At 38.3% G+C, this 22,839-nt stretch overlaps 2 protein-coding genes across 2 annotated transcripts in view; one reads left to right on the top strand and one right to left on the bottom strand.

Annotated features, from left to right (window-relative positions):
- Window positions 1-244: 244 nt before the first annotated feature.
- On the bottom strand, window positions 245-3,665 carry LOC135154503 (uncharacterized). Its single transcript, XM_064100753.1, has 3 exons — window positions 3,230-3,665; window positions 950-2,458; window positions 245-876 (listed from the first exon to the last, which is right to left on the bottom strand). The coding sequence occupies exons 1-3, from the start codon at window positions 3,663-3,665 to the stop codon at window positions 245-247; spliced, it is 2,577 nt and encodes an 858-aa protein (XP_063956823.1).
- A 1,450-nt stretch (window positions 3,666-5,115) lies between these two features.
- LOC129263377 (uncharacterized) overlaps window positions 5,116-22,839 on the top strand; it is a 79,892-nt gene continuing 62,168 nt past the window's right edge. Inside the window, exon 1 of the mRNA XM_064100752.1 lies at window positions 5,116-5,314. Within this exon, the coding sequence (XP_063956822.1) occupies window positions 5,116-5,314 (199 nt within the window). The remainder of the gene's footprint in view (window positions 5,315-22,839) is intronic.

The raw sequence follows: 22,839 nt of genomic DNA, 5'->3' as shown, positions 1-22,839 counted from the left end.
GGTGGACCGAACAGACTGAAGATTCCCGTCATCTCTCTTGCTATAGCTGCACTGGATGTATTGGTTAGCATAGCAATGATCGGATACTTGGAATAGTAATCAGTAACGAGTAGATACTCTTGTCTATTGAGCATGAACAAGTCGGTTCCTAGTCTGGTCCATGGTGCTGGTGGTACATCATGGGGATGCAGTGGCTCTTTCTGCTGTCTTGCTTGGTGTTTCTGGCATGTTTCACACTGCTTTATCAACTGATCAATGTCCTTGTTGATTTTTGGCCAGAACACTGTCTCACGATTCCCATGTGTCCTAGGTGAAGCTGTCTAAGGATGTCATTCCTTAGTGTCTTCAGTATGATGACTTGACTTCCCTTGAAGAGTACTCCGTGTGATACTCCGATTTCATCTCTGTAAGACCAAAATTGACGAAGGGATGTCGGCAATTCTTGGATGGTCTCAGGCCATCCCTGAGTGACTATTTGCCATAGTGATCTGAGAACATGGTCATTAGCTGTTTCTCTCTGAAGCTCTGTTCTCTTGTGTTGTCCAAAGTATATCAAGTCAATCTGGTGCGAATCTTCGGCTTCAGAGCAGATGGATTCCACTCTGACATCTAGCGGAACATCGCGTGCTTCCTTGGGATTATGAAGTCGGCTCAATGTATCGGAAATAATCATGTCTTTTCTTGGTCGATACTTGACTTGACTTCGGTATCCTTGGACTTTAATAAGCAATCTCTGTAGACGTGGAGGTGCACTTCTAAGAGGTTTCTTCCATATCATCTCCAATGGTCTGTGATGTGTTATGACGGTGAATTCCTTCCCGAATAGATATTTATGGAAGCGGTTGATACCAAACACTACGGCTAAGGTTTCCCTCTCTATGTTGGAATAGTTGGACTGTGCAGTGGAAAGACTGTGCAGTGGAAAGACTTTTGGATGCAAATGGTTTGCCTTGCTGGAGCAGGCATGTTCCTAGCCCTTTCATCGATGCATCTACGTCAAGAGTTGTCTCTTTCTTTGGGTCATAGAATTGTAGACATGCACCTGATGATACTGTACTTTTCGGGCTGTTCAAGGAATGTTCATGATCATCGTCCCAAATGAATGGTACTTCCTTCTGTAGAAGTTCTCGAAGTGGCGCTGACTTCTCTGAGAAGTTAGGAATGTATGCTGCTAGGTATGTGAATAATCCTAGGCTTCTCTGAACATCTTTCTTGTCCTTGGGTGATGGCATTGATGTGATAGCTTCTACCTTGCTGGGATCTGGGTAGATACCTGATCTAGTGTTCTTGGAACCAAAGAAGTTGATGGCTTCCTTCTTGATAGTACACTTGGAGCTGTTGAACACTAAGCCTTCTTGCTTTGCCGTCTCCATGAGTAAGTAGAGATTCCTATCGTGTTCCTCCTCAGTTCTTCCTACGATCGCTATGTCATCTGCGATGCATATGCAGCCTGGCACATTTTGGAATATCCTATCCATACGCTGCTGGAAGATATCCTGACTAGTACATAACCCAAATGATAGTCTTTGGAAGCAGTACCTTCCAAATGGTGTACGGAATGTGGTGAGATCCTGGCACTCCTCTGATAGGTGAACCGACAAGTAACCAGCCTTCGCGTCTAACTTAGAGAAGTACTGGGCTCCTGCGAAGACAGGTTGGACCTCTCCCAAGGTTGGTACCTTGTGCGGGCATCTCTTCAAGGCATCATTTAACCTCCTGGGGTCAAGACAAATCCTGATGGATCCATCTTTCTTCACAACAGTGGTCATGGAGCTGCACCAATCAGTGTGGTACTCGATTTTTCTGATGACTCTTTGCTGCTCCATATTGTCCAGTTTCGCCTTGATTTTGTCTTTCAAGTGTACGCTGCACTTGCGGGGTGCGTCTATGGTAGGTTTAGCATCGTCCTTGACATGAAGCATTGCCTTCCCCTGGAAACTACCAATAGCGTCAAACTGATTAAGATATTCTTGTTTGAGATTCCTTACACTTGTAATAGGTGTTTGTTTAGGTTGAGGAATGGATGTAGGTGTTTTGTCGTGCATTGAGTGAATTGTGATAATTCCAAGGTCAGTGCAACCTAACATCCCTAGGATCGCTGGACCATTGACATCTGCTACATAGAATGTCTGTGCTGACCATTTTGTACTCTTGTATCTAAACTTTATGTCTAGTGTACCCTTACATGGAATTGGTATCTCTCCGTAAGCTATAAGTTTGATTGTTGTTTGCTTCACTACTGATTCCCTGTTTCGACCGTATATTGCTTTGGCGGTACGTACTGTGATAGTGTTAGCACTTGCCCCCGAGTCCACTTTTAGGTAAAGCGTATATTGACCTACTCTCTGTGGGCATATTATGTCAATGTTAGCAAATGCTACAGTACCTTCTGGATTTACAACTGTGTGTGGTCCACTAGTGTGTATGGTGTCGAATTGTGCTACGTTGAATGGACTATCTGTAGATTGATAATAATCATGATCTGTGGTAGTATCATGTGTTATGTCCATTTGGCTTATAGGTTTACTCTTTCCACTTTTCGACTTTGATCGTGATTTGTTTTGTTTTGGTTTCCGATCATCAGATACCATGTCGGATCTTCGGTCATCTGATCAACGATTCTGTTTACGACTACGATCATTTTTCGATTTATGACAAAATTTGGCCCAATGGCCCTTGGTGCCACAGGCACGGCACTCATCGTCATACGCAGGGCATTGACGAGGTTTGTGGAAACGTCCGCAGTTACCACACGCTTTTCGTCCCTGGTTACGCTTGAACGAATCGATATTCTGTTTAGGGTCTAGTGTCTCAAGACATTAGGGAGCTTTCGATTTGCACGTCGACTAGTGGACTGCGACGAAAGTACGTCATAGTAGTCTGCTTTGTGTTGATGGTATACAAAGTCAGTCGATCACATGATTGGAAGACACTGAGCATGTGCAAGCCATTCCTGACACGTCAACTTCATGATGACGAACGTGGATTTCGCTCAGATCACGCTCGTTCAAAACGTAGTAAACGAGCAATCAAATCCTTGCCCATTGATTGAAGCCACGTGGTGATTTACTCCAGGGGTTCTGTATACCGTAAACACAAAGCAGGCTATTATGACGTACTTTCGTCGCAGTCCACTAGTCGACGTGCAAATCGAAAGCTCCTTAATGTCGGCTCGCAGCGACTGCCTCGTATTTACGACCTTCTACCAAAATTTGTTTGACCTTGTTACCTTTCGGTTGATCTAGCAATGACTTTTGGAATTCGAGACTTGGAGTTGACGCAATCACTGGCTCCATGATTCGCTCATTTAACTCAGCTTCCTCGAAATCGCAATTTTTGGCTTTGTCCCTACACCTGGTTACGAATTCATCGATCGTTTCATCTGTTTTCTGCCTGTACCGCATTAGCTCTAAGCGGTGTATGCGAAAATTGATATTGACCTTTAACTGTGCCTCTAATAGTCTCCATAGCTCTTGCGGTTTTTCTTTATCGGTCTCTGATAGCCCCGATGCATTGATTCGACGCAAGCCTTCATTGCCAACAGCAATCTTGATTTTCATAGACACTTTTCTCTGATCAGTTATGTCTTGGTCTGCTAGAATCAGTTCCATTCTTTGTCTGAAAAGCTGGAATTCTTCGGGTAGGTCTGTTGCCTCCCAGTTCATTTCTGGATATTTTCCACTACTAATTGTGTATGTTCCCTGTACGTATTAGGTATTTAAATAAATGAGTGTAGATATTAATGTCTGATTATATCCACGTGTGAACGCTCCTTACAGTCACAGGTCGACTGGTGATGATACCTGTAACGCACTCACAGCCCTGTGTGAATGTCATCAGGTGTTTCATGCAGTGAAAATGCTGGTCACTCCCACTCACTTCTCACACTCCAGATTTACAATTAATATTAGGAAAATATTATTTCGTTGTTCACACTCCAGTCCAGAAAATTAAGTTATTTAGGTTTTATCAACTTTTAGTGTATGTTGATCTTCTGATGCAGACCTCTGTGCCAGTGATTGAACACAGTTATAACTTACTCAGGCTATATTTGATTGTTTCCAGTCACCGTTGGCATCTCGCTCCTTCTGACAACACGATTTGGTTTGCTGTGACAGTGCATTGAGTATGCACAGTACGGTATTCACGTACAGTAGCGATGCGATAGCCGGTGCGAGCGGGCACCCGTACCAGTGGTTAGTAGGTTATGAAGCATGCGAATTTCGGTAAAAAGACATGCAGTTTACTTCCCAACAGTAGCTGGTTACTTGATCCTTGTCATTTCAAAAGCGATCACTGGTTTCAGCTGCCACCATGATCCAATACAAAGGACTCTGGTGGAGACTTTGGTAGTGAACTTATATACAGTTTTATTATACAGGCCAGCTAGGCAGGTCAATCAACAGGCTTGGTATCCATGTTGCGGGAGGTGTATGAAGTGCTTAGATATCAATTTTGATATCGAAACACCCTCTTCTCAAGAGCCCTAAATTCGCCAAGAGGAGCTGAAGAATTATCGACCTGTTGCAAACCTAGCATTTCTAGGTAAAATCATTAAAAGAGCTGCAGTGCTACAGATTCAGAATTATCTATCAGATAGTGATCTGTAGTCTCCAATTTAGTCTGCATATCGCCCATTTCATAGTTGTGAAACAGCTCTGTTGAAAGTTTCAAACGACATCGACTCTTCCTTAGACAAGGGAAATGAAACCATTCTTGTACTGCTCGATATTTCTTCAGCATTCGATACAATTAAACATGATGTATTATTAACCGTATCAGACATCTGAGCAGGGCAACTTTAAAACATTGTTGCCTGCTTAATCCTGGGATCAAATGGCCGGTCAATAAAATTCAATTTGTTTATCCACGGGCCCAATTTATTGACCGCTCAAGAAAGTCAATGAGAAAATGCGTGGAAATGTAGCGGGCAATAAAAGGCAGCGCTAACATCCGGGCATTCTTAAATTTTCTCCGAATTTTTGTTACCCGAATCCCGCCGCAGGCGATTCTTGCTGGTGCATAGGTTTTGTACGTAAAATAATTTTGAGCAGCGGGCGCGGGCCGGGCGTAGCTGGCGTTGTATTCGTAAACAGAGTATTTCGCAATCTCAAGATGGCTGCCTCCACGAAACCAAAGCGTTTCGCAAGCTTCGACGAAGAAGAATTTAGTAAAATTCTTGGAAATAAGGATGCAGACAGCACTAAGAGATCTACAAAGCAAGCGATCACACTTTTCAAGGAGTATCTGTTTGAGAAATGCATCGATATTGATTTGGAGACTGTGGACAAGAGCACACTCGCTCCAATTCTGAGTAAGTTCTATGTGGAATTACGTAAAGTTCTATGTGGAATTACGTAAATCGGACGGATCACATTACAAAACAGCATCGTTAAATTCTCTGAAATCTTGCTTGAATAGGCACCATAAATCTGTGCGTTCAGATGTAATTGATATGGTAAAGGATCCAGAATTTACCAAGGCTAATGTGGCGTTCAAAGCAGCGCTGGTGGAGTTGAAAAAACTCGGGAAAGGTAACACCGTTCATCATGATGAGATCGAAAGTGAAGATATTCAAAAATTGTACAGTTAGGGAGCTTGTCAAAAGTCCATGCACCGTTCTATACCGTCTTTACTGCATCCGGGTTTTCGCTTCGGCTTTCCTGCCCAACGTTCCCTTCTCTTCAAAGGAACGGCCGCCATCAAAGGCCCATTGATGCCACCGTTCTTTTGTTCGTCTTTCCTGCAAGTCTTAATTTCTGTCGAAAAACCGGAGAATCTATTCTAAATAGCTCCCTCTACGACCAAAACAAAGGCGTGCCTTTATATTTATTGTCGGATCGGAGAGTTCGGGTCACTGTTCTGAACTATGGTTCGCATCTATAATAGAAGTTCGGGTGCATTCATAAAGCCACAGTAGCTTAATCCAAAATCACGCACGTGTCATAAATCGTTACTGATCTTTCGAATTTGCTGCAATAACCATGAAAACCTCCTTTTTCGCATTGGAAGAGGGTCAATTCATGATGTTTTAGGTGGGAAAATAAGATTCCACACATTTTCGTTTCGTAGGCCCAAGCCATTCGTACAATTCACGTCAACTTGGAATATTTATTATTACTCGCATCTGAAACAAGTGTCGGGAGCCCCCCCCCCCAAAAAAAAAAAAATAAAAATAAAATAAAGCGAAGGAAATGGAAAGATGAAATGAATATGACCGGAACAGCTTGGCACTATAAAGCATAGATAGATCAAAGATTTATTAGAAACTGTTAAAAATAGTTTGTTCAATTTTTGGACGGGCAACCATTTCCCCAGGATAACATAATTATTGTCTCTTAATTTTCTTTATCTCCTTGTTTTAAAGAAGCGGGACCAAAAGAGAAGATGAAACGAGGAAGAAGAAAACTAAGGATAGGGAGAGAAAAGGAAGGGGAAACAGAGAGAAAATAAGAAAAAAACATTGGGATGGAGGAAGAGGAAGGGTGAAAAAAATATGGAGGAAAAACAGTTGAAAGAGAAAAAAAAATGGAAATTTGAGAGGGGAAGAAATTTAGGATCGAATCAACGGGAGAGGGGGGAGGGGGCAAATTGGAATATGGAATGGATAGAGACAGAAAATAAGGGGAAAGAAGAAGAGAGATCTGGTGGACGATGGGGGGGGGGGGGAGAAATAAAGGGGGAAAAGGGAAAGAGTGAAAGGGGAACAGAGGGGAAGACATGCAGTGGCGGAGGCTGGATCCGCCCCTGATTTAGATTTACATTTTATTCACCCCATCGATCCCCTCTCGGGGTATGAGAGTACATATAAACAAATTATAACAGACTAAAGTATGTAACTTCATTTAATTGGTTTAACGTATTAAACGTAATGTTCGGAATTGAAGATGAATACCAAATGTGGTCACGATCTGAAAATTAGTTCGATCAGAATCCAATGAAATTTACCAACGGAGTGTTTGTTTGTATAAATGAAAAATATTTGCCAAATAGCCCTGTGAAAGAAAATCGTGCTGAGAAATGAGCGATATAAGCACGGAATTCCATCAAGTGTCAGGTATTTTTCGAGGCAATATTATAATACACTGTCCCACGTATGCTTTTATGTTTTAGTCATCATCAGAATTATCGATATTGAGCGGCGATTTCATTATTCTACAAAAATAAGTGTATATTAATGTACTAGATCTAGATTTATGATTAATATTTCGTATCGAAAACGTCATGTAATCATATTTGAAATTGCGTCTGATACTTTTTGCTGTACATGGTCTATGACCTCTCATAATTATCAATATCGTCATCACCGCTGTTACAATCGCAATCATCTTCATTTCTCTATTATAAGTATTATCTTCATAAACATTTCTATTATTTCATTATAATTTTATCTTCATAAATCGGTGAGGTGGGAGAAGGAGGAGGAGAAGAAGAATTACCAAGGAGAAGCAGACGTACATGTAGAATGGGGGAGAAGTAAAAAGGGATGAGAATAATAATGAGAGATGAGGAAGAATACGAAGAGGAAAAAGGAAGATAAAGAAAAAGCTTATCAGTATATTACATCATCTGATCAAGTTTTTATTCTCATCTCGATCGTTCTCTGCATGGGTAGTGTTTAATTTATTGTTCTAATTGTCATGTTAAAGATAAATTCCAGTTTTGGTAACGATCTAAAAATGACTTTTTACAGAATCTAATATAATGACCACCTAAGTGTCTGTTTGTATGAATAAAAAATATGTGCCAAAGGATTCTGGAAGAAATTGTGTAATTGCTGAGAAATAAGCAAAATAAGCGCGGATTCGGTAACTTCCGTCGGGTCTTTATTTTAGCAATAATAATACACTGTCCCACGTGTGCCTATCTGTGTTGGTGATCTTCAGTGTGAACATTTTTCAGCGTAGATTTCAAGATTTCACAAAGTTCAGTTTATGTAATGTACCAGATCTAGATCCTCGATGATATACTGACAATTAAGCCTTGTTTTACAGACTTTCTCATGAAATCAGTGTTTACTGCAAATACTGGAATTTCTCTTTAAAACTCTTCGATTAACTTTGGTAAATAATACGTAATTTTGTCTTTTGAATTTTGTCGAGTATTAACAAGCATTTTAAAATGTTTACAAAAGTGCAGTGGTCATCGGATTTTTTTCTTCAGATGTCATGAATCAAGCACCATTTCTCGATGATGTTCTATTTTAGAAATAACCTTTTGAGCACCAAACGAAGTATGTTGCAATGTTATTCAGACCTACATCTTGAAGTCTGTCCCGATAGATGGTTTCCAATTCAAAATACACAGACATTTTGATCGGTCGCCAAATCGCTGGAAAAAAAAGAATGTGTGAAAAGGGCTAAATTTTCCAATAAAACACATTTGATTTCATACCTATCACATCACAATCACTTTAGGGCCATGCTCATATAATCAAGGAGATATCATCTCCTTGATATTATATAGTACTCAGGAATGGAATGGTGACATGAACTTTTCTGACCGGGATTTACCAATATAATTATAAACTTAAAAGCTTTAAATTATCATCAAGAAGGAATATAAGCGGACACAATTCAGTTAAAAAAATAAGAATAAACTAAATGGGAGGCTTACAAGTTGCACAAATTGTGTGTGATTTTTATTTCATCTAAAAGTATGTTTCTAGGTATTATTCATTGAATGTGTGACTTTCGTAACTTTCAGTATTTTTATTTGTCATAATCACCAAGGCTACCACTACCACATTCACCATCACCGCCACCACCACCATCATCATCATCATCAGTTTTGATTATCATCACTATCATCAGCAGCATCATTATCGTCAACAGCAAATCATATATGTCATTATCATAGTTATTGAAATTAGGATCATTTTTTGTAAGGAAATATTGAAAGGGAATGAAAGAAAGGTTGTAGCGGGAAGGGAAGGGGGGGGGTTGAATTTGTTCTAAAGTAAAATCAATGTGAGTAGAATTAACTCTATGTTTGTATCTATATTGCAGTGATGGTAAAAATCAGTACAATACTAGGATGCCATGATGTTCAATAATTTAAACTTCAAATTTCAATACCTCACGGGTGAAGATATGGGGCCGTAAGCTTCAGGGTGATTATGTAGAATGATATTAACATTAGATCATTACTCTAAAATAGATGAAAGATAATTATTATTTATCATCTATATCAGGTTGTACACAACTGGCCTACAGCAAAAGCAAATAGGGCCATGATATAGTCTTCTCCAGCAAGAGAATTTAACATTATTGACCTTTCAGGATTACTTGGCATTGATACTCATCGAACTGTTCTTAGTCATTGCCCAGGCCTATGATCATGAAAAAGCAAGATCACTCACCCGTGTAGAGAATCATTGACAATGGCACGCTCAACGGGTTCGCCACAGACAACAATGAATGGGAGAGGCGCTCAGAGAATAGTTCCCCATATCCGCTGTCGTGATTATTGTCATAATTTCAATAGATAAACCTATTTCAAAAGACCGTTGGCCCGTCCGATGGGGAATCTTTTGTACTATAGTGTAATAAAGTACGTGTATACAGTAACTACCGTCCCGACTTCTTTCTTTCACCATCATCGAGTAGCGATTAGCGTGTAAAATCGCATAAATTATCTCACAAAACGGATCTAATGTTCATGATTACCAGCATCACCATTATCATTACTATTACCTTTCATATATTCTTAATTATATAAAATATAAAATTGATATTGGAGAACGATTGGAAATAGATACTGAATGAATGATGATGGTGATGATGATAACAGTGATGATGATATAATGATAATTATAACTTTGAAGTGATATTAACGGACATGATAATACGAATAATAATATCAGTGATAATGTTGATGATTAAATGATAACAAATGAAGATGATTGGTATATTTTGCGGCAATGAACCATGTATAACTTGAGACGCGTTTTTCCTTTATCATGTTTGTTATAAAAGGTTTTCATATCATGATCCTGAAATACATAGATTATATTTAGATTAAAAAGAATGAGAATGGATGGCCTTCATCTAATTTTGGAAAAGATTTTGCGGGTTGTCAAGTCCGACGCAGTATCAAACATGCTTGCATATCGAGGTCGATGCGATTTTTATATCGACATCATCCCCCAGAGTCTATCAAGTTATGAATTTGTGTGCATTTTCGCAAAATTGACATTTGTAATACGAGATTATTCTAATGTTAGAGTACTGTAACATCCGAACTGCATGCCATCCCGGCTACGTACGTTTTGAATACATCGGCTATTTCGATTTCTGGATGCATGATACCATGCAGTTAAAGCGGTGTACGCCTGAATCATATTGATTGTATTAACTTTATTATAACGTCGACAAACAGAATTCATCAGATTCATCATCTTTATCATTACACCAATGACATGGACTTATGCACATATAGGCCTACGTCTTTTGCTTGATTGAACACTGACCCTCTCCCCCTCCCCTCCCCCATTAGAGCGAAAACAATGAAATTGCGCTCTCTCATTAATATTGATTTCGATACGGAGATCGGGAAACGCACGCCACTAATTTACATTATTTGTATACCACTTAGAACAAAACATTTATCTAAACGCTAAGGAAAAATTATAGAGAGAGAAGGAATTTCACCAAAAAATAAAGTAGTTGTACAGTTCACAGTAGGCTGTAAACAATTGAGGGGCTTCACATCCGGAGGGAAAGCTATATTTAACAAAAAAGGTTTTAACACGGATTTAAATTTCTCTCTTGAACCTGCTTGTTTAATACTTTTTGGTAGATTGTTCCAGAGTTGGATCCAGGGGTGGGGCAAGGGGTCCGCCCTCCCTCCTCCCCCTATTGGCGGAGCAAAAAAAGGGGGAAAGAAAGACCAAAAAAGGAAAAAGAGGGGAGAAAAAATGGTAAACATGAGAGGAGAAAACGAGTGAATAAATAAGATGAGGGGAAGACTTCGAAAACAATAAAACAAAATCTTTCATGTCATTATATAAAATTTTCGCTCGTGCTTTGCGCTCGCATTACCTTTTAGGTGATTTACATATATGGAACTTTAAATATCAAATTTTGAAGTCAATATACATAACATATTTCAGCTCGGAAATTGAACTTTCATTTTAAAAAAGTGTTCTGTAAAAATATCTTTTTTATTGTCTGAATATAAACATTTTCTGCTTGCGCTGCGCGCTCACTAAATTTGATTTCCAGGTACCTATTATTTTCCTGTATTCCATATACTTATAAAAATATCCCTATTCATGTCAGATTGTAAAAACGTATCAGCTAGCGCTGCATGCTTGCATTTTGATTGGTGAGTTATAAAAATTTAAATATTAATTCTATAACAAACTACTTAAAATCTCCATTTTATGACAGTTTATCAACAATTTTCGGCTGGCGATATGCGCGCACATTGATTGTTAAAAATATATTAACTCATGCATCTTATTCATTATTACAAAAGCGCTTTAAATTGTTCCTTTTTCAGAATGGAATATCGACAAGTTTCATCTAGCGCATTGATAGGAAGAGAAATAGGAAGACAGTCATAATTTTCATACGATAGAATAATGTTCTTAGAATGTCCCGGTCCTACGTGTATGTCAAACTCAAAGTAATAATAATGAAACATATCAGCTCCTTTTTAACTGTGATCCATATCCACTCACAATTTTCCTACAAATCTAGAATTTTCCGCTTCCGCTTCGCGCTCGCATCAATTGCTTTGTTATATATTCAACTTTTTCATGATTACAAAAATTGCTTAGAATTTCAATTCTTCGGGTAGAAAGGTCAAAATTTTCAGCTCGCGCTTCGCGCTCGCGTTATTTGACTGTTGAAATATGTAACGTCTTCATGGCTAACTGCAATCAGCCGTTAACATATCTTTTTTTTATCAGAATGATCAAAGCGTATATTAAATTTACTCATCTCGTTTAGGATCACAAGCATTGCCAGAATGCCATTTTAGGACAAAATACATGGAATAATAATTTAAACAATAGCTCGAGCTTCGCGCTCGCACTATTTAAATAAGGCTTATGAGATTATTTTACATTCATTTAAACAAACAAAAATCATATTTGAGCGGCTGATCGGGGGTATGTGGTTAAAAAGACACCCCCCCCCCCTTTGGCGAAGGCTGGTTCCGCCCCTGCAAGTGTACTCACTTTTTGAGAGTCACAGCAAATATTTGTAATATGAATATGTTGTTCAAACACAAGTAAAGACCTTAATTTTTTAACGTCACGTTTTAAACAGGTCAAAATGCCCTATTTTAGTGACAACTTTTTTGTCTAAAAAGTTTTCAAGGGAAAATGTGCCCCCACCTGAAAATATGCCACTGATTTAATACATATAAATCATTCAATTATAGACACGTGTAGTTCAGAATAATGCATAAATCCGAATGATTAATACATATATATATAATAAGCTTAACGTTTTTACTTCTACTATTTTGATCCTGTTCAAAAACACAATTCGAATTAACTTCATCGCAGTGGTGCCAACCGGTGCCAACACTGAACACTTCAATGTTCTTGCTCGTAAATAAATACTGTTTTCCCGAAAGCACGAATCCAATTAATGCTTATTTAACCACATGTCTATCCCGGCTTTTGTATGAAAAAAAAAAGAGATCAGGCTCAGTGGGATTGAAAAGAAAAATCTTACCAGCGCCTGAACAAATCACGCTTGCATTATTTAGTCTGATACTTACCCTCTCGATGACTTTGAAATATTATGGTTGTTATTAAATCGAGTATTATACATCTGTTCTATGAAACTCGATTTTGAAAACATTTATTATAAAGATACTTATGAACAAATCATATTTGGTTTACATATTATAAAGCGCCTTCTCATATTTCAAGTTTACCTTATAAACGTACACTGTAAGTATTTTCAAACGAAATCTATGAAAAGGATGGAAGTTAGACTTTCATTTTGATGCCAAATAGTCTCATTAATTGGGATTAGTTGCAAACACGGTGTTCGATTAAAAGACACATCGGGGACACATCAAAGTATTAAGACAGTCACCCGCGCTGACAAAGTGGTAATCTCCCATTGAAATACCCCCACCAATCAAGGGGTCTTCCTTCTATTGAAATCCGCCACCAGTCAGACCACCTCTATGTTCAACAATAGGGTAATCTCCCCAATCAAGAATGGGGTAATTTAAATCTACCTTGACAATGGGGTAAGCCGAGCTCTCCCATTAAATACAGCTAACAATGCACTGGCCCAGGTCATTTTCAACGTCCGGCTTTCGGGGAATCAAAATTAGCATCAAATGGGTAGTTTTCTTGTTCTCGTTTTGTCCCCATACTAGAGCCTTGATTTTGGTTCTTTTCGTAATGTGTATCTTAATATGGTTTCCATTATACATCTCAGCATTTCGACATTTAATGTAGTTTAATACTTGTCTTTATAAAGAGCAATTTTACATAAAACCTGTTTGGCGCAGCAAATTATAACATAACGTTCCACTGATATTTTATCAACACATTTTTAATTAACCATGTAACTTCCCTCCTTATAGGTCTACTCTTAATGTTAACATTCGAGTTATATTATTTGCCTATCATCTCTCCGTGCATTTTAATAATCAAATATATTTGGAAAAGGGGTGTTTACCAGGCGAAAGTGAAGGTCCTCACTTGTGCATGAACGACATATCCTCATTAAAATACATGCTGTGAGTTTCAAAGGGGGGCACACTTGTGTAAAAATGGCATATTTACATTAGCAATTGATAATGGCTCTCAAAGGGGGAGGGCGCAAGGGCCGGATGCCACCCCCCCCCCCCCCGGTATCACTACTGTACCCTCCAGGTGCAGAATATAGACCCACTGACTTCTTTTAGTATTATTATTATTATTATTATTATTACTTATTATTTGTACTGCGCTTTTCCCATTAGGCCCAAAGCGCTTACAATAGTAGAGGTCACAGAATAGACCACAATACTTTTGAGAGGCCAACTATTGTTCAAAATAAATACGGCGCCTATTAGATTGTATTGTGTTAATTCGGCAGGATCTGCGCCAGCATACACTCCATCCTTCTTGATCTAGTATGCCTAATACCTCGGTCACATTTGTTCTACGGCGGCCGTACGGCGAGTCGAAAACAGTCGTTTCAACAGTTTTTGTACCAGCTAAATATAGGTTGTTTGAATAAAAATGAATAAAACGGCTGTTTTCGACTCGCCGTACGGCCGCCGGAGAGCAAATGTGACCGAGGCATTACCATTTCCTGAACGTTTATTGATTTTTTTTTTGTGTAAAAGTATTTAAATTTGCAAGCTATACAGAATACAGCTATACGATTAAGAAGTGAAGTACAAAGTTGGAAGGGAAACTAGGCCAAAGAGGCTTTCGTATTACAAACTTTACGTCGGTAAATTATGTTTACCTTAGACACTGGGAATCTAATTTACAATAATTTGACACACACATATTGCAGATAAATTCAGATATTTGATAGGAAGAAGAAATCAACGGCAATATGCACTACTGTATAAGTCAAACGTGAAGGTTAAAAAAATAAGTATAGAAAAGGTTTAGAAAAATTCAAAGGAAGAAATGAAGTTGGATGAAAAAAAAGAAGCCATTAAAATTAAGTTGACAAAATTAAATATTGTGAGTAGAACTTAAAAATTGAAAGAAATAATTAAGCCTTCCCCAACCGCCGAACGGTTTTGAAGGGGATCACCATGCATAAAATCATGGTACTTTTTACGTTTTGTACGCTATTTGGAGGAAAAAGAGTGTGGAGGCTTCAGCCCAGACCCCCTTCGGTTCTGTGTCTGCTGGATGGTAATCAAGAACACTTGGTCACATAGTACTCTAGATCACAGGGGAAATTGATAAGAGAATAAAGACGGATCCCAGGTAAAAAGATAATATAGGTTTTCATGTCCAATTTCATGTCAGAGTCACTTAAATGTGTTAATTTGCATTTTAATTCACGCGATATTTTTTCCCCGGAGACATCGGTCATTCAAAGTTTAGAATGGGATTCATTAAAATACGCTATAATTCCTTTATAAACATTCAACTCAATTCATGGTCAAGACTACCTCAAATTTGATAATTTTTATACTAAATTGTTAAGTGCTTTTGATTTCGTTTGAAAGTAAAGATGTTTGAAATGGTCTTACAAAGTAACGAAAATACTTTTTCTTTTTACTTGTTCTAAATTTCGGGCAATGAAATTCAAGAATTGTGCATTTAATCAACAATGACCGATATAACTGCTTGAGCATCCAATTTAATTTTTAAAAGTTCAAATTAATGATATTTTATTCGTTTGTTTTGCACGACATCTGTATTATGTGTGAATATATAAGTTTCTAGCATGTTAATGTTTAAACATAATGTATAATAAGAGTAAAATTGTTGTGCACTTTGGCTAAATTAGATATAGGCCTATGTTTAGCTCAAATATGAATTTCAACGATGCCCTTGTCCATTTTCCCACAAAAACGCTTGCATTTTATGAGTTTATTATTTTTTGTCACAGTATAGCGTTTCAATGTAGATATTTAAATGCCATCATTTTGGGACCCAGGTATGATTTATATTGCATCTTTTGCAAAGGGTTTTGCATTTCTTTTACAAAGAAGTTAAGGACAATTCCATATTTTTCCTTTTCACCCGACAATGCTGACTGTGTGGGCTCAGTGTGATGAAAAAAAATCTTACCCGCGCCTGAACATTTACTTTTAGAAAGTCGGTGTCTTAACGGTATATTCTTCAAAATAAAAGAACTCGTTCTATTTAAAAAAAATCAAATCTAAATCTAATTGAACTTTGTCACTACTGAAACCTGAAACGAAAAACTATAAAAAGAAATTGTGAAAGCGTAACTTTGGAAAATGTACCCCCAATGGACTAGACACACCGATACAAGGACACAATGATATTCAGATCAGTGACTAGAGATCGGACGTTCAATAGTTTGCCTAAAACGCCGATATCGTGAACATAGAGGGCGCTAATGCAAAAACATATTATCGGAGAGCCAACCGAAGCATGTCAGAAGAAAAGATAAAAGCGAACGCTTCCGTTTTCGCTGCAAAAGGGCACGCTGGCGTCTTGAATGGCAAGAGCACTGACCCGTAGGAAAGAAAAATGGACAATGGCACGCTCAGCGGGTTCGCCGTAGAATATAAAGGTAAAGACGCACGCACACTTTTGACAACACGCCTTACTTCAAAGAGGATGAAACACCTGTAACACTTAGTGAGAAGGTTTGGTTCGAGTTAAGTCTCTACTTTTGTCGCAGAGGTAGAGAGAACTTAAGAACCTTGAAAAAGGCTGATTTTCAACTGAAAAAAGATGCAAATAAACGTGAGTACGTTACCCAAACTGTAAATGAACTAACTAAAAAAAACTAGAGAGGATAATCAAAGTTCCAGAGTAGATGGTGCTCGCATGTATGCTACTCCAGGTGATCCACGTTGCCCAGTCGCGTCATTTAAGACATACATGTCTAAATTGAATGATGATTGTGAATTTATGTTCCAAACGCCCAAGCAAACGCGTCCTGAATCGGGCCTATGGTACACCACAACACCAATGGGGAAGAACACTCTTGGTAATATGATGAAGAGCTTACCACAAAAAGCAAAACTGTCAAAGAAGTACACTAATCACTGTGTAAGAACAACAAGCATTAGAATACTTGACAAGGAAAGGTTTGAAGACAGAGAAATTTGTCAAGTTAGTGACACAACAATCAATCTAGCCTCGCAAGTTACGCTGGCCGTGTGTCTAGAAACCAAAAGATGAACAGGTCAGATGCATTATCTCGTGCCATTGGAGTACGTGAAGCTCAGCCTCAAGCTGCACCATCTGTGAGTCTGAACACATCAAACAAAACCTCGCATGAAAATTGTGATCGTGTTGATTTTTTTTTTTTTTTTATTCGTCTTCTTTACCCAGGGTAGCCTGTTCAGTGGTTTAAACACTGTTGTCAACCAGGGCCCTGCACAATACATATATACATAAAACAATCAAAAGAACACATTTTATACAACACATTAAAAGTCGACATTGTTACACTGTAATACGAAGAGAGAAAAATGATTTGAGTTCTTGAGAAAGGAAGCAGTATTGGAAGTTGACAGGAAAAACAAGGAAAAATTACCGGTAATAGGTATGTATTTTTCATTATTATAGATTTCTACGTTTTTATACTTAAAAATTTATCAATTCAGTGACAATGGAAGGGTAAATCTAGAAATCGATCTAACATACAAAGAATAGGAACAGAACCATGAGTATATATATATATGTATATCGGATACATAAATTACTTATAGATGTATTACACTTATATACTACAGAGTGGTTATTATCAATATTCATTCGACTACATCATATTATTCTAGTTAAATAACAATTATATACATTTATTTTACACAGCACATTAAATATTGCATATGATATAAGTAAATAAAATGTAGATATATAGTGACTGCATGTTACATATAGTATAGTATTATATAAGATTGCTATTCAAATGATTTACATTCCCTGGCAAGCTAACAACTGCATAAACAAGTAATTACAATCCCTCACGAGTTTTTGCTAATCTCCAGTATAAGGTGGTGAATGCTTCTTTGGTTGCTGCATTTTTAAGAGCTGAAGGAAGTCCGTTCCACAAGAGTGACCCTTCATGAGAAAAGCTTTTTTCCCCATCTGTGTTTTGACCATAGGCACCAACAGGCCTTGTGAGGTGGCACCCCTCGTACTGTGAGTGTGGACACTATTACTTTTAGTAAACATATCACAAATATATTTAGGACCCTCTCCATTCAGGGCATTATACATTAATTTACATTTGTTGAATTTCCATCTTTCTTCAATGTTTACCCATTTCAGTTGTGACAATACCTCAACAGTAGGTGTCATACAATTGCATCTAAGGACAAGTCTTGCCATTTTCTTATGCTGGGCTATGAGAACATTCTTTACGTATTGTGAACAGTTTGCCCAGGAAGGACTGCAGTAGTCAAAATGAGGTGTTATCAATACATTAGCTAGGAGTTTGGCACTATCGATAGTTAAGTACTTTCTTAGTCTACTTAGTAAGGCAATACGTGACCCAATCTTTTTGCTCATCTCATCAACTTGTTTTTGCCAGGTGAGGGACTCGTCCAACCACGTGCCCAGGTGTTTAAAATTTGAAACTCTTTCAAGGGCATGATTATCAACTTGCACATTTAAGGGATTTGCATTTTTTTAGTTTGTTTGAGGTACCAAATAACATGAATTTCGACTTTTCAGGGTTTAATGTAAGTCGATTTAATATTAGCCATTGACTTATTCTCTGAAGATCAGCATTGATTTCTGTTTCAATTTCTTCAGTGCATTTAGCACTGTACATTAATGCAGTATCATCAGCATAGAGCATGATCTTACATTTCTTAAGTACATTGGGCATGTCATTCACCATTATAGTGAACAGGAGAGGCCCCAAGATTGAGCCTTGAGGCACTCCTGTTTGTACTTTTTTTTCAAATCAGAGGAAGATCTTTTACAGAAGTACACTGTGAACGATGTTTCAGGTAGTTTTCAAACCAATTATACTCTGTTCCAAGAATTCCATACATGGTAAGTTTGTGAAGCAATAGATCATGGTCGACTGAGTCAAATGCCTTCTTGAGGTCTAAAAACACAACTCCCGTTAGTCGACCCTGATCCATTTGCTTGTACAGGTGATCACTCAAATAGGTAAGTACTGTGCTTGTTGAGTGGTTCTTCCGAAATCCAGACTGTTCACTAGCAAATAAATTATGTTCCAAAAAGTAATCTTGAACCTGGGTATGGACTAGTCTTTCGAATATTTTCATAACCACAGGGATGACAGATATAGGTCTATAGTTATTAGGGTCATGTTTCTCACCTCCCTTGTGAATGGGAGTTACTTTAGCATGTTTCCATTCATCGGGGATAAATCCAGAATCTAGAGAGCGATTAAAGAGTGAAGTGAGGTGAGTACAAATCAATGGAGAGGCTGCTTTTAGAAGCACAGTATCAAGACCATCCAATCCCTTTGCTTTGGATGTTTGCAGCATCTTCATGATATTTGATACGTTTTGTTCCACAAACTGTTCAAAGACAAATTTAGTACCAGGGGTAGGCTTAGTTATACAGGTAAGTAACTCGTCAATACTACATTCTACCCCTGTGGTAAAATTTAAAGCCAAACTGGCACCTACAGATACAAAGTATGTGTTGAATTCATTGGCCATGTCAAGGGTGTCAGACACTTGATCTCCATTTACAATGAGCTGGTCTGTGGCAAATTTAGTATCACATGTTGTCAAGGTTTTCAATACTTTCCATAGTTTGGCAGAGTTGTTTCTGTTTTCTAAGATACTACTCTGGTAATAGCCTTTCTTTAGTGTTTGGCGCAGGTTGTTGACATGATTTCTAACTGAACGATACTGTTTCCAATCTGCAGATGACCTACTTTGTTCTGCCTTCAGTTTCAGTCTGTCTCGATTTCTTGACAGGTCAATGAATTCTTCTGTAACCCATGGAGTCTTTTCACCCCTGACTCTCCTAGTTATACACGGTGCATGCTTTTCGCATACTTTAAGGAAGCCAGATTTCCATGAATTCCAAGCTACATGGAAATCTGGGTTGCCCAGGTAGTAGTTCAAGTCAGCACTTCTAAGATCATTAATAAAATCAGCTTCTTTAAACTTCTTGTAAGATCTGAACTGTACTATTTTTGGTGGTATTTTAGGTTTGAACATTTTCCGAACTACATAAACCAGACTATGGTCACTCAATCCTTCAGAGAGTACTTTACTTTCACATACATTTTGGGGGGTATTTGTCAAGATCAGATCAATCAGACTTGTGCTAGTTTCTGTAATCCTAGTTGGGAAATTAATCATTTGCTTCAGGTAATTCTGGTTGCATAGCTGTTTAACAAACTTAGAGTCTCTACAGTACATATCCCAATTAAAATCACCAAGAATGTATAACTCTTTTTGTTCACTTGTTGCTCTGGTGATTGACTGACCAATTAACATTTGATACTCGACCTTTGAACTCGGGGGTCGGTAGAACGTCCCTATAAGAATATGAGTTGAGTTTGTCAATATAACTTCTACCCACAACGACTCAATACCTTCAATTTCTAAATCTAATCTGCGAGTATAGACCAGTTCATTCGAAACATACACAGCTACCCCTCCACCATGACGGTTTCTATCAGCTCTCTCAATAGTAAATCCATTCAGATGTATCTCCGCTTCAACTACACTACCGTCTAACAAAGTTTCTGATACAGTAAAGACATCAAATGGCCGGTGGACTAATTTCTCTTTAAGATGGTCATGTTTAGCTAGGAGACTATGAATATTAATGTGAGCAATCTTGAGTCCTTTAGTAGAAATTTTAATTGGATATTCACGTTGACATCTATCCTGGTTGTATTGCTGGTCTTCATCAGATTGGTGGTCACATCTGAAGCATTCCCAATTCCCAGAATTAGTGGATCCGTCGTCATACCTTGAGAGTGGTACATTGGTGCACTTCAGGTGCCACAGAGATTTGCAGCCCACACAGGTGATACTCTTCTGATTTAGGTGGATTGATTTCCGACATTTCAGGCACATATTGGAGTTGTAATTGGCAATCTCTGCAGATCCTAGAGGGCGTCCAACAATGTTAGAATCATCATCAGGAGAGTTTGTAGATGCATGTACAGGCAATGGTCTGACAGCCCTTCCCCCTTTTCCTCGTCTAGTTTTCTTTGTGTTGCCAATACCGAGACTATTAATGGTTTCCCAAATTGGCCGCGAAAGCCTTTGCTTGCAGCCCGAGTAACGATGAAGAGGGTTTAGATTATATAGCTCCTCTCGAGAATATATATATTTATAGTCTGAATCGGGTTGTGAGATTCTTCCGGTTTGTGATTGGTAATATTCAAGTTGTCTATCATTTTCATTAGGACCTGGGTTAGGACTTATATCTCCTGCTTGTAGAAGAAGTGTTTGGAACGTGGCAACCGAGTTAGGGTAATAAAACGAGTGTTTGCCGCAGTATTTGCCATTAGATTTCCATATATTGTGCCTAGGTATATGCTCATTCGCTACATAATCATATGTATGTGAAGTACTCGATACAGTTGTGTCACATAACAGTAGGATGACACCAGCGGTCACTAAGCTGGTCAGTGCCATGGTCATTTGGGGTTCTATTGTTTGGAAACAATAGACAGCTTTTGATTCAAGTTCAGCTTGACCACCTCAGGCTATAATGTGTAGGCCTATATATATGGTTGCTGTTCAAAATGGCCAGTGCCTTTTAAGCAAGTTCAATGTTGTGAAATAGAAAACACAACTACTCACATAATAAAATGAAGATACTACTAAAAATTGTCCTGTAACTTCCTTGATACTGTCCCTTCCACTTGGTTCACAGTAGAGACAATCACTCATATCAGAAACATATAAAAAAGTCAGAAGTTAGGCACAAGCTGAGGAGCAACACTCACGCGCTCAACCCACATATTATAACTTTTGATAGAGTTCAGGATGCAGGTCAGCCAAGCGTAATCCATCAAACAGTGAATGAAGTGGACAATGATCTCGGCCTAAACTTTGATGAGGTAGATCGGGATCTAATATTACCCAATTCGCAGCTATCTGTTTATTCTGTTCACTCAGAAATAAGAGTCACTGAAGAAATACAGGTACGCAACATACAGGATGTTTTGCAACCGTTGGATATGAACACAGCTCCTCCTTCAAATGCTTCTTCAGCCGGAAACATCATAAACAGAAGCACGACTACAACTAACACTCATAGTCAAAGGATGCAAGTTCAGCAAACTCCATTTCTGCTCCAAAATTGCACGGTGACTATAAACTATTACAACAATTAGTCTCGTGAAAATGGGACACTGTAAATAGACTTGTTGATTTTAATTGTTGGACTTTTGCGAATCCCATGTTACTAATTGTTATCTGAAGTTCAAACTTTAAACAGTTTTTTTCGTTGCATTTCTCATCGTTGAAGAAATTTTCCTTCATGACTTTTGATATCGATTGGAGTTTGAACTTTGAATTGGCAGGATATCGATTTTCAATCTGATTACAGTAGTGTTGTAATACTCAAGACTGCAATCTTCAATAATGGTGAGTTTTACTAAATTTACTTTGAATGTCAAAATTCCGCGTACAAGCTCTAGATGTCTGATTTGGTTAATAATAGCAATATTGACTGGCCTGGGGGCAAAAGGACATATATCGCCCTCACTAGATTTATATCACCCTCGTCTTCGACTCGGGTGATATAAATCTAGTTTGGGCGATATATGTCGTATCGTCCCCAGGCCAGTCAATATTGCTTTATTATTGCAGAGGTTGAAAGTGAGGTTCGGCATTACGGGCCTTGCTTATAAGTGGTTTGAATCATATTTGACTCAAAGAAAACAGAGAGTAGTAATAAACGGGTTAGAATCTTCAGTTCACAAGCCTTGTATAGGCATACCCCAAGGTTCAGTGGTAGGTCCGCTGTTATTTACCATGTTCTCATCTCCTCTACATGATGTGATAGCGTGTAATGGATTATCTGGGATTTGTTATGCTGATGACACGCAAGTATATGCTTCTTTTAAACCACGTAACATTGATGATGCAATCTCCCAAGTAGAAAAATGTGTAAGGGAGATCAAACAGTGGTCCACAGCAAATGGTCTGAAATTGAATGATCAGAAAACAGAGATTTTACATCTGACATCTCATTTTCGCAGAAGTATGAAACTTCCAGCTGTTAAGTTTGAT

This window comes from Lytechinus pictus, chromosome 6 (assembly GCF_037042905.1).
Source record: "Lytechinus pictus isolate F3 Inbred chromosome 6, Lp3.0, whole genome shotgun sequence".
Classification (NCBI taxonomy): Eukaryota; Metazoa; Echinodermata; class Echinoidea; order Temnopleuroida; family Toxopneustidae; genus Lytechinus; species Lytechinus pictus.
This window is presented reverse-complemented; position numbering and strand designations above follow the sequence as displayed.

Bases quoted from the DNA above. Each gene is read 5' to 3' on its own strand.
- LOC135154503 (XM_064100753.1), bottom strand. From the start codon at position 3,665: ATGAACTGGGAGGCAACAGACCTACCCGAAGAATTCCAGCTTTTCAGA. The intron at 2,459-3,229 runs GTAACAAGGTCA...ATCAATCTACAG, and splicing joins ATTGCTAGATCAACCGAAAG to ATAGTCCATTCAACGTAGCA. The intron at 877-949 runs GCAAACCATTTG...ATTCCAACATAG, and splicing joins AACATGCCTGCTCCAGCAAG to AGAGGGAAACCTTAGCCGTA.